A 12274-nucleotide genomic window follows, 5' to 3' on the forward strand; every position below is an offset into this window, starting at 1 on the left:
CGTACGCTGGATCGGGGTGCGCGCCCGTGATGCGCATGCGCTTCATTCTCAGTAAATGCAGACACGTGAAGCCATCACACCAGCATCCTTTCTTTAATTCTTTTACACTTCTTTCCAGGTAACTGCAAAGTAGAATGCACAAAATATACTGTCGATTTGAGTATAAACACTGTTTGAAATAATATAAGCGAGTTGTATGTGTTGAAAACTGTTATTTGAAGCTCTAATCTTCGGGTGAAATATATGAGATTGAGTGTCATTTTGGTAATTGTAAAAGATGAGTATGAAAAGTGTTTCAAGTTGTTCATGTTATAGCCAGTTATTACTATGCAAAAGTCATACATGTGTTGACCATGTAGTGTACTGAGTTGTTGTAGTGTGCATATGCTCTCATTGATTCAAAAATTCTCAGTAAATGCAGACACGTGAAGCCATCACACCAGCATCCTTTCTTTAATTCTTTTACACTTCTTTCCAGGAGTGCTACATAAACACTTGCATTTTTTTTTTATAACACTATAAGTGTGTCCCATCTGGTAATGAAAAGTTCTACACACTTGTGGTCTTCATGCTCACTTGAACCAAATACAGGAAACACGTCATTGCACGTCAAGTGTAAAGACCGCAAGTGTGGGTATTTGGACAGCGTACAAATCTAAAGAGAACAGTCTTGTCATTTCTGGCCAAACTGTTCATATCTTTGGCACTGTGCGGAAACTGTGCAGGTAACCTCAGGTCATGGTCAGGTCAAACTCCAAGTTTGATCTGAAGACAAAGCGTTGAGGAGATACAGCCTCATGTCCACTTTGGCGAGCTCTTCATCAAATTCATGTGCATTATACAATTACTGGGTCTATCAAAACCTTTTTATAATGTTTTGCCAGATAGTTTGAAGATGGTCTGCATAAATTTTGGTGAAAATCGCACGAACCATCTAGGACAAGTTCGAAAAAGTAGGCTTAACATAATATCAAATATTTAACAAAAGTTTTGATTGACAGCAGTAGTTCTTGAGACAAAGTTGTTCAGAATGAGGAAATGTCACAGATGATTTCATGATTTAGAAATTTTTTAAACGCTGCAGTGCCCTCTATAGGCCGACTAGAGTGAGTCTTTTGCTGCGTCCGAAAGCTGAAAAATGCTGCCTTCGAGAGAAGGTCTTCCAAGGTAGGATGGCATCAAAGGAATGTCTGAATTCAGTGCTAGCTTCACTTCCAGTCTCCTGAGATAAATTCATCTAATGGATTTTTGAAGGCAGCATAGATGTATCCTTCGCTGCCTTTGATATCCCACAATTTTGTGTGTTGTATTCTGTGACAGCTGAGCTAAATAAAGATGTCGCCTGAAAGTTGCGGTTGGTCAATTTGTGTGTAAATGTTTGTTTTTGACCAACTTTTTCCATTTTTAACAAAAATTTAACATAAACTGAACAAGTTTCACACAAACAGAAATGGAATAAATAGTCCATGAACTTTTTTATTTTTTTTGTGCTGAGTTTACAGACACATCAGTACTGATGACTGGAACAGCTTGACTGTTAGACTGTAAAAAAAAAAAAGGAAAAAAAAAAGATGACAAAATAAATAAAATGTGGATGATGCATCTCCACTTCCTTCCACTATAGAAAAGTGAAGCCAGGACATTCTCATTATGGCTGCTGTCATCTTGCGAAAACGGCGTCCTTTGGCGTTAGCCAGAGTCTGTGCAGTAGTGGTTCATTTGAAGCCCGAGTCTGCGCAGTTGTGATCCTGAGGTGGAGCCACAGCATCAAAGTCCCGCCCAAACTCCCGCAGACCAAATCGCAAGAGGCTCGTTTGAGATGCACCTAGCCTTGTCTGAAATTTAGCAGAGAATAGACTGCTGCAGTAAGGGGAGGAGTGGAATAAGTGCAATCAAAACAGACAGTTCTGACCTCTCAAAGTGAAACAGACACCTACCAGATCAAAGGCGGTTATTGTGTTATTCACACTCATGCGCTATATTGCTAATAAACATGACATAATTTCAGCTCTGTTGTTTTTATATGAAAATGGGTATAAACAAGACACCCAAGTGCTTGCCATTTAATTCCATGCGAAAGGTGTATTTATCATCCAATTTTACTTTAATACAAACATGTATTTTTGATTTTTTTTTTTTTTTAAATATGATAATCACATATCTCTCACAGAGATAGCACTGCCATAGTGTTTGGGAATATTCACGCATAATTTAAAAAATCACGTGATATCAGATATAAAAATTAAACATTTTAGAGACAGCATCATGGTTGTTTGAACCAATGAACATTAAGCTCTGTTGTCAGCAAGTTGTTTCCCATTGTGCTTTCGGTCAGCGCAGCTGGGGGAGAGCAACTGCGCTTGACTGCACGCTGTCTTGCTGTCACCAGAGATTTTTGACATAAGTCGGACACATTTCTAACTGGCATGCATCTTGTGGTGTTCTGCACAGATTTTGCGGTTTATTCAGCTTAGTGAAGCCACTCCATTGACATCCATTTAAAAAAAAAAAAAAAAAGGCCTCTGGTCTTTCAGTTAGCATTAGCTGTTACACTTTTTTGGCTAAAGGTTGCAGGCTTGCCTTTTAGTGGCCTTGGTCCGGCATACTTGGTTAAGACAAAGACCTTGAGGAGAATCATTAATTCAAGTCATTTGGTCATTTTATTTACACCATGATCTAGCATCATGATGTTATTTAAAAATTACAAATTTTAAAAATCTTAATACAAAAGACAGAGGTAAATGTTTCCATGTTCTTTATGGTCTCATCTCCTCATGAAGTTCTTCTCCAGAGCAGCAGGGGTCCTCTGAATAGAGTGAATGTTTCTCTTCACACGGTCTTCCAGAGAGGAGGTGGCAGCACTCTCTAGTTTCATGTCACTGCAAACAAATTTACAAATTAATTAGTGAGAAATTCATTGTCATCCAAATCATTTTATGGCTGACCAAATACAATGCTAAGTGCTTTGCCCATGTGCACATTGATGGCAGAGCAGAAATAACAAAACAGACTTAAGAATACCACTGCCATAAATAAAACTACTTGGTATAACAGTAGAATTTATTTCAGGTCAATTCTGGTTTCAGTAATTTAAATACTGACTGTATGAAGCCAGCATGACGGTCCTGTTTGGCATTGTCTCTGGCTTTCTCCTGTTCCTCCTGTCTCTTGTACCTCTGTACATTATTTTGCCTTTCCACTTCTCTTTCACGGGCAAAATCCATCATTTCCCTTCTCTTCTTTTCCAACTCTTCAGTTGAGAGGTGTCTGAGAGCAGAAAAATGTAAAAGAATTCTATGTAGCTGACAAAATGTTTTCAACAGTAAAACAAAATAATGAAATGTATTAATGCTGAAGTTTTTAGATCAACTCATGTTCAGAGTAAATGATATAGATAAGAATAAAACATTCATGCTTGCTTTATGTGGTAGATTAAATGATCAACTCATGAACATATCGTACTTGCTGTAATAAGTGTATTGTCTTTGATAACGGTCTCTGGGTCTTGATGGGCTGGGTGCTTTGGTTTTAGGTCTCTGCTCTGTCACTCTAAAGGAGCGATTGTCCCTGTCTGTTTTATGAGACAATGGGGATCGACTCCTGTCTCTTGAACCGTGTTCTGTGTGGTTAGATACTGAAGAGTGATGGGATCTGTTTGGTGGTAACTGAAACAGTTAAGACAGGAATAAATCAGGCACAATAATTTATTCACAAATTTAAGATGACAAAATCATATTTTATAAAAATTACGGCCACTTTATTTTAAGGTCCAATTCTCACTGTTAACAAACCATTAACTATGAGTTTTGCCTCAGTATACTACTAATTTGCTGCTTATTAATAGTAAGGTAGTTAATTTTAGGTATTGGGTAGGATTAAGGATGTAGAATATGGTCATGCAGTATATGTGCTTTATAAGTATTAATAAACAGCCAATATGTCATTAATAGGCATGCTAATTAGCAATTAGTTAATAGTGAGAACTGGTCCTTAGTGTTACCGATATTACCAGATCAGTGTTAAGCAGTGGTGTGGATGTCATAAGTAAAAGTAAATGAATTTGGTTATGCAGATCCAGTAACTACTTTAATCATCCATTGCTGAGGTCAGCATGACTGAAGGCACTTAATTTAATATAAAAACATTCAATAAACTGTTTAACAATAAAAATCCAAAAGAAACATGACAGCAGGGTAGCCAAGCAGCAAATTACTCACTTGAAGTCCATAGTCTGATTTGTGATGTCTATTAGAGGTTGTGACATTTGAGGTTCGTTTCTCTTTTGACCTGGTTGGCAAAATATACACATACTGTTAAATAACTTATTTAAATTAGGTATGCTATCTCTCAAACAAGGAGCAAAGTGAGATTTGTAACAGCAAATTGAAATAAAAGGAATTTGTAAAAAAAACAAAAAAAAAAAACATTTTGTACCCATTCTTTGTGTCATCCTCATCAGAGCTTGAACTACTCTTTCTGTGCTTTTTCTCCTTCCTCCTCTCTTTCTCCTCTCGTTTCTTCTTCTTTTGTTTCCTCTTTTTTTCCTTCTCAAGATTGTGACGCAACTGTTGAAAAAAAGTGAAAAAGCCTTTTTTTTAAATTCAAATTCTGAATTTGAACTGGAGGTAACAACATGCATTATTCCAAGTAGAATTAGATTTTAAGTACAATTTATTTAATAGAAAAGGTGATTAAGACACACACACAAAAAAAAAAAAAGAAAAGAAAAAAAAAGTAGTCTAACATCATATTTAGTAAATTAACTTTAATTTTGTGGACCAGAGTGAAATGCTTATTTCCCAGAATGCCATTAACTAGGGATGGGCATTTTTCACAGTGCCACCCAGTGCATTTAGTTAGAACTGAGTTCTAGTTTGCGTGCTTAGATTTCATCATGAATTCCCTGCATTTACACAGAGCCATTGAGAAACGGAGTTGCGACACTCCCATATGCTTCCATAGGAACTGAGGTGAGCATTAATTGCCCACTGCTCTGGGTGTGTGTTCACGGTGTGTGTGTGTGTGTGTGTGTGTGTGTGTGTGTGTGTGTGTGTGTGTGTGTGCGTTCACTGCTGTGTGTGTGTGTGTGTGTGTGTGCACTTGGATGGGTTAAATGCAGAGCACAAATTTCGAGTATGGGTCACCATACTTGGCCACACGTCACTTTTTTTTGTCTTTTTTATATTTATGTATATGGGTTGTTGACGTGACATTTTCACTGTCCCACAAGATAAAAATTAATATAATTAATATCGTCATTATTTAAAATGCAGTAAATGGTTAAACATTTGTCCAACATGGACCTGTTGTTATAAAAGCTGCAGTGTTATTAGATTTTTTTTAAAATTTTGAGCTAAATCTCAAAATTGTCCTATGGTGTGACTGTCCCAAGTATGGTTCAATAAATTACAACTTTTATAAGTGAAAAATAAAAGCATAAAAATGTTAATAAACACCTCTGGCATAATTGCACAAGTGTCTATTTTAGTAAATGGCAATAATTTTTTTTCATCCATATATTTCTGAAAGCGTAGGAACTTGATACATTTTATCTTTGAAAACCATGTCCTATGGTGCGACACCATATCCTGATTGACAACCCTATGACATGTGCACATGGTCAATTTTGTCTCAGAATTGTTCAAATATTTAACATTTTTGGAACCACTACAAAAAGCGTTACATTTTGTTGTCCTTTGGTGTGACACCCCTAAATTATATTTTTTAATTAAAAACTTCATGTTAAACTACATAATCGTGGAAAATTATGCAAATGTGTCTTGCTTACCGCTAATGACAGGTTAGCTTTGAACAGCAAGGTCATTAAATTGACAGAAAAATGCTGAAATGTACTATGGTGTGACAAAAAATGTCCTCCGGTGTGACACCTGTACTGTCACACCAGAGGACAAGGTCTCTTTAAAAAGCATTTCAAAATAATTAAATAAGATTTATTCAACTACTTTCTATTCTTTTTTGATCATTTTCAGTGTTCTTAAATGCAATAATTACATGAATTAAATTATTTCTGATGTTTTTACAGAAAACTTGTACTGTTATAAAGTGTCATGAAAATAAGTATAAAATGTGATACTTTGTTTTTGAAACAGAAAGAATTAAGGGAGAGAAATTAGTGGAAGAGAGAGGACATGGAAATATATAGAGAAAATGAACAGGGATCCATGCAGAAAGGAGGAGATCCTAAGAGAACAATGCAGAAAGTAAATAGAATCAAAATGATGCCTTAAAGAGTAGCCATATAGTTTAAAAAAAATAAATAAATCATTCACATGAATATAATTTGAATATCAATCATTTTTAGCTGTGCTGTGCATGCAGCAGGGGGCTAGAAGAGTTTTAGTAACATACTGATTGACTAAGAGACTGAATTTTGTTGATGAATTTTTTTTTGTTTGTTTTGTTTAAAAAACATGTTGATATTGTTTGTATCAAAAGTTAAACTTTTTATCCTTTGACATGTTCAAAATTAAATAGAAATAATTTAATAAGTACTGTTTCTGTCCTTTAGTGTGACGATGTCCTTATGGTGTGACACACAAAAGAACCACTTATTTGTTTTTCTCAAAACATCTTAAAACAGCTGAGTATTGCAATAGGGGAGATACAAATATCACTCAACTTAAAATGGTATAATTTTCAGCGGTTTTGAACAGATGACAGCAAAGTTTGTCTTGTCAAAATTTTTCTTGAAATTGTCCAACAAGTCAAATGATTTTAATTATAATTTATTATAAAATAAGTGTCTAACAATGAAGATAAATCTCTCTCATGCTTATGTATTAAGTTTTTTTTTTTTTTCTTAATGTTTGCTGTGTCACACCATAGGACGAATTTATGGTACAGTTCAGTTTAAATGTTAAAAAAAGCAGTGAAAGAATTGTCGAAGTTAGTGACCCTGGTCACACTTTATATTAGGTGGCCTTAACTGCTATGTACTTACATCAAAATATAAGTACAATGTAGGAAACAGAAGCAGAGAGTGCTACACGGGTGTCTTTATAAAACCCCTGGTGCTCATTGGATATAATGGAGGTAGAAATCAAATTGTATAGACGAAATACTTCCAAGGCACTCACAGGGTGAAATAAAAAGCCTTTAATATATTGGGCTTAAAGCATTACAAATAATTAAAAGTAGATCTACGCGTTTCGGCACAAAGCCTTCTTCAGGACACACATCAATTGCTTTACACAGGTGCTCTTAAACTAGTGTTAATTGCTGAATCATCCAAAACAGCTGGTTAATATGTAGGAGTGGCTAATACTGATATCTCAATCCAAAAAAGGCACAACCTTCATAAATACAACAATACAAATATCAAGTCACACATCATCAACAATACAAATTACAAAAATGGTAGAAAATCTATTTCTTCATTGACTCCTGGGGACTTAGTTGCCTGGAGCATGTGGATCCAAAAAGTCTCTCTTTGTAAAAGCTGTTTCTGTCTATTCCCACCTCTTATTGAACCTGGGATAGATTCAATTCCAATAACTTTAAGAGAACTCTCAGTAACATGGCCCACCTCATTATAATGCCTTGCCATAGGATATGCCATATTTTTCACACGAATAGCATATTTGTGTTCAGCCACTCTTAAGCGCAATTTTCTCTTAGTTTGACCTACATAAAAGTATCCACACTCACACTCTAACCTGTAGACTACATACGAGGAATTACAGTTAATAAAAGACTTAATTGGATATATTTTCCCAGAGAACACATCAGTAAAACTGTTAGTTCGCACCATATTATCACAATGTTTACACCTCCCACATCTAAAATTTCCTGCTAAAGAACCAAGCCACGTTCTCTTTTCAGGGGCAGGTAGATAGCTACGTACTACCTTATTTCGTATAGTTGGTGAATGTCTATAACTGACCATTGGTTTTTCTCTAAAAATTTCCCTAAGGGTGCTATCACTTTCGATAATGTTCCAATTGGAATTTATTATACGCTTAATTTGTATTGCTTCCCGACTATAAGTCGTTGAAAAAACACCGATTATGATCATTAGAACATTGTTGCACTTTTTCCTTCTTACACAAGAGTTTTTTCCGATCTATTGATTTAACTTTCTCTGTGGCCCTAGTTAAAGCTTTAGAATCATAACCCCTTTGTTGAAATCTACTAGTCATGTCCCGTAACTGAATTTCTTCCCGATCACAAATACGTTTCAATCTTTGAAATTGGCCATGAGGTATGTTATCGATCAGCCAAGGTGGATGAAAACTGTTCGCTCTAAGAATCGTATTGCGATCAGTTGGTTTCCTAAAGATCAAGTATGTAGCTCACCATTAGCCTCCTTAGTTATTTTTAAATCGAGAAAATTAATCTTAGACACTGAATATTCAAGGCTCAATTTCAAATTTCTATTTGTGCCATTAATATATCTGTGGAACCTATGTAATTCTGATTCAGAACCCGACCAGATCATAATGACATCATCAATATATCTACCCCACATAACAATATTCTCCAAAAGTGATTATGAGTAGAATATATATATATATATATATATATATATATATATATATATATATATATATATATATATATATATATATATATATATATATATATATATATATATATATATTTCTTCCCACAGACCTAAAAATAGATTGGCATAATTGGGAGCAAAACAAGCACCCATTGCCGTCCCTTTCATCTGTTTGTAAAAGACATCTTGAAATAGAAATACATTATTTTTAAGAGTCCACTCCATCAGTTGCAAAATAAAAATGGTAGGTGGTACACTTTCTAGAGGTCTATCACTCAAAAATGTTCAACAGCTTCAAATCCGTCCACATGATCGATATTTGTATATAGGGATTCAACATCCATAGTCACTAACAAGTGTTCACCTGCATTTTTTATATCGTTAATCTTATTAAGCACATGTGTACTATCTTGAATGTAAGACGGAAGCATACATACATAAGGTTTAATAAAAAAAGTCAACATACTGTGATGCCGGTTCTGTCAATGATCCATTCCCACTGATTATGGGCCTACCTGGTGGAGTCTCTACATTCTTGTGAATCTTGGGTAACATATAGAACGATGGGACACGAGGATCTTTACAAAGTAAAAAGTCATATTCCTTATAGGATATCCAATTATTGTCCTTCGCTGTAGAAAGATCATTTGTCAATTGAGTCATCATGGACTCAGAGGATTCACAGTTAGAGCTGAATAATACTCAGGATTGGAAAGTTGTCGAAGTCCTTCCTGAATATATTGTTCTCTCCCCCAAACCACAACAGCACCTCCTTTATCCGCTGGTTTCACAATGATTTCCTTATTATCAGATAACCACTTCAATGCTGTAAATTCATTCTTTGTAAGGTTATGATATTTCGGTTTACTCTGATTCGCAAACAGACAATCAACATCATATGTAACTTTGTTGATATACGTATTAAGAGTCGAATTAGAACTCTTAGGAAAAAAAGTAGACTTGGTTTTGAAAGGAGTCACTCCCGTTGGATCTATAGGGTTACTCTTTACAATGTTGTCCGTATCATGGTGGTTGTTATAATACCATGTTTTAAGATGTAAGTTCCTATAAAAACGAAACAAATCCACTTTAGTTTGGAATTCATTAGCAGAGTAAGTTGGGGCAAATGTAAGGCCCTTTGAAAGAACAGAAGTACACTCAAGTGGAAGATCAATATTAGATATGTTAATCACGGTCTCAGTCTCTCTTGATTCCTGGTTCTGACGCCTTCCTGGGCTGTTCGATGATCTTTGCGTACGTCCCCGCCTGGTCTTCCGCGGCCTCTGCGGCCACTTCTGTTTACTTGCGAATCCTCCTTGTATGTGACATCTAAAAAACCTTGAGTGTCAGAAGGTGTCAATGTAGAAAGTGAACGTTCATCATCACTGCTGGGTAAATTGAACGAAACTGACCTCACTCTTCGGGTCTGGTGCAATGGACTTCGTCTCTCATTCCAATTGTAAACTTTGCCTTCTTGATAATCTCTCTGATCTCGTTTAAACTTGGATCGCTTTTCTTCTTTTATGAAGTCAGATAACCTATTCAAATCATCTTTCAATTTCGTTTCAAAAGGGAGTTTATGTTCAAGCGAGTATTCTTCAGAGCATCTGAGTTTAAATATCTCAATCTCTTTTTGTGTTTCAGATCTTTGTTTTTTGGCTTCCTCAATGAGCAGAAGAATGAGACCTAGGGAGCATTTATTTAAAATTGCTTCCCACTTATTTTTAAAGTCCAAATTATCAGCTCCAAATGATGGAAACTTCTTAATTCTCAAACCTCGTGGAATCATTTCTTGTCTCCAATAGTCAGATAGAGTGATGATGTGGAGTTGCAGTTTTAAATCTTTCTCTGATAACTTCTTAATCTCAAAGAAACATTTCTTGATGTCTGAATTCATTCCTCTTGTACCTTCATAGTTTAACAACGTGTCTTGTACGATGATGTTCTTACCCTCCTCATTTGTATAGGAAAAGGATGTAGTCGTCATTGTGCTAAAGTCCCAAACACTCTCAAAAGCGGAGCACCTCTCGGCAGGACAACCTCTCTATGCCCAAAAACAGCTCAGGAAACAGAAGCAGAGAGTGCTACGGGTGTCTTTATAAAACCCTGGTGCTCATTGGATATAATGGAGGTAGAAATCAAATTGTATAGACGAAATACTTCCAAGGCACTCACAGGGTGAAATAAAAGCCTTTAATATATTGGGCTTAAAGCATTACAAATAATTAAAAGTAGATCTACGCGTTTCGGCACAAAGCCTTCTTCAGGACACACATCAATTGCTTTACACAGGTGCTCTTAAACTAGTGTTAATTGCTGAATCATCCAAAACAGCTGGTTAATATGTAGGAGTGGCTAATACTGATATCTCAATCCAAAAAAGGCACAACCTTCATAAATACAACAATACAAATATCAAGTCACACATCATCAACAATACAAATTACAAAATGGTAGAAAATCTATTTCTTCATTGACTCCTGGGGACTTAGTTGCCTGGAGCATGTGGATCCAAAAGTCTCTCTTTGTAAAAGCTGTTTCTGTCTATTCCCACCTCTTATTGAACCTGGGATAGATTCAATTCCAATAACTTTAAGAGAACTCTCAGTAACATGGCCCACCTCATTATAATGCCTTGCCATAGGATATGCCATATTTTTCACACGAATAGCATATTTGTGTTCAGCCACTCTTAAGCGCAATTTTCTCTTAGTTTGACCTACATAAAAGTATCCACACTCACACTCTAACCTGTAGACTACATACGAGGAATTACAGTTAATAAAAGACTTAATTGGATATATTTTTGGATTGATATATCAGTATTAGCCACTCCTACATATTAACCAGCTGTTTTGGATGATTCAGCAATTAACACTAGTTTAAGAGCACCTGTGTAAAGCAATTGATGTGTGTCCTGAAGAAGGCTTTGTGCCGAAACGCGTAGATCTACTTTTAATTATTTGTAATGCTTTAAGCCCAATATATTAAAGGCTTTTTATTTCACCCTGTGAGTGCCTTGGAAGTATTTCGTCTATACAATAAGTACAATGTACTTATTGTGTTCATACTGTATTGCAAAACACTTCTGCTGCTATTGAGGTGGGATATGGGTAAGGTTAGAGACAGGTTTGGTGGTATGGGTAGGTTTAAGGGTGGGTTAAGGCGTAAGGGATGGGTCAACAGTATAATTATGAATGTAATTACAGAAATTAATTACAGATGTAATTACATATAGGTATTTTTTAAAAATAAGTACAATGTAAAAACATGCATGTACACAATAAGTGCATTGTACCAAATGATTAATTCAAATGTAAGTACATAGTAGTTAAGGCCACCTAATATAAAGTGGGACCGTGACCCTTTATATTTTCTCAAAGATCAGACTTCACACTTCATAAATATATGCATTTCTTTTTCAAAAAAAGGTATTTTCCAAAAAAGCATTTTTTTTACTGCCTATTTGTCAACTACCCTATATATATATATATATATATATATATATATATGAGCAATATCACTCGAGTACGAGAGTGATATTGCGTTTATATAACAGTTCGATGGAACGTGTGTAATTAAACAGGAAACAACAGAGTGCCTTATAAAACCCTCTTTTGTGCGGAACTACTTCCGCCCGCCACGGATTCATAGCTCAAGTTGACAGTTAAACATACGTCACTTTTAGAATTCGTATCAAGGGCATGTGCTGCTTCAGTTAGATTATTAGTGAGAAATAATGAGGTTATA

The 12274-nt window shown here is 35.5% G+C and overlaps 1 protein-coding gene across 1 annotated transcript in view; it reads right to left on the reverse strand.

Moving 5' to 3' along the window:
• Positions 1 to 2641: 2641 nt before the first annotated feature.
• Positions 2642 to 12274, reverse strand: part of cwc25 (CWC25 spliceosome associated protein homolog) — a 53167-nt gene continuing 43534 nt past the window's right edge. The window contains exons 5-9 of the mRNA XM_058749653.1: positions 4435 to 4565; positions 4218 to 4287; positions 3463 to 3665; positions 3103 to 3267; positions 2642 to 2879 (exon numbers count right to left, since the gene is read on the reverse strand). Of these exons, the coding sequence (XP_058605636.1) occupies positions 2765 to 2879; positions 3103 to 3267; positions 3463 to 3665; positions 4218 to 4287; positions 4435 to 4565 (684 nt within the window). The 3' untranslated portion in view covers positions 2642 to 2764. The remainder of the gene's footprint in view (positions 2880 to 3102; positions 3268 to 3462; positions 3666 to 4217; positions 4288 to 4434; positions 4566 to 12274) is intronic.

The sequence above is a fragment of the Onychostoma macrolepis genome, chromosome 02 (assembly GCF_012432095.1).
Source record: "Onychostoma macrolepis isolate SWU-2019 chromosome 02, ASM1243209v1, whole genome shotgun sequence".
NCBI classification, from domain to species: domain Eukaryota; kingdom Metazoa; phylum Chordata; class Actinopteri; order Cypriniformes; family Cyprinidae; genus Onychostoma; species Onychostoma macrolepis.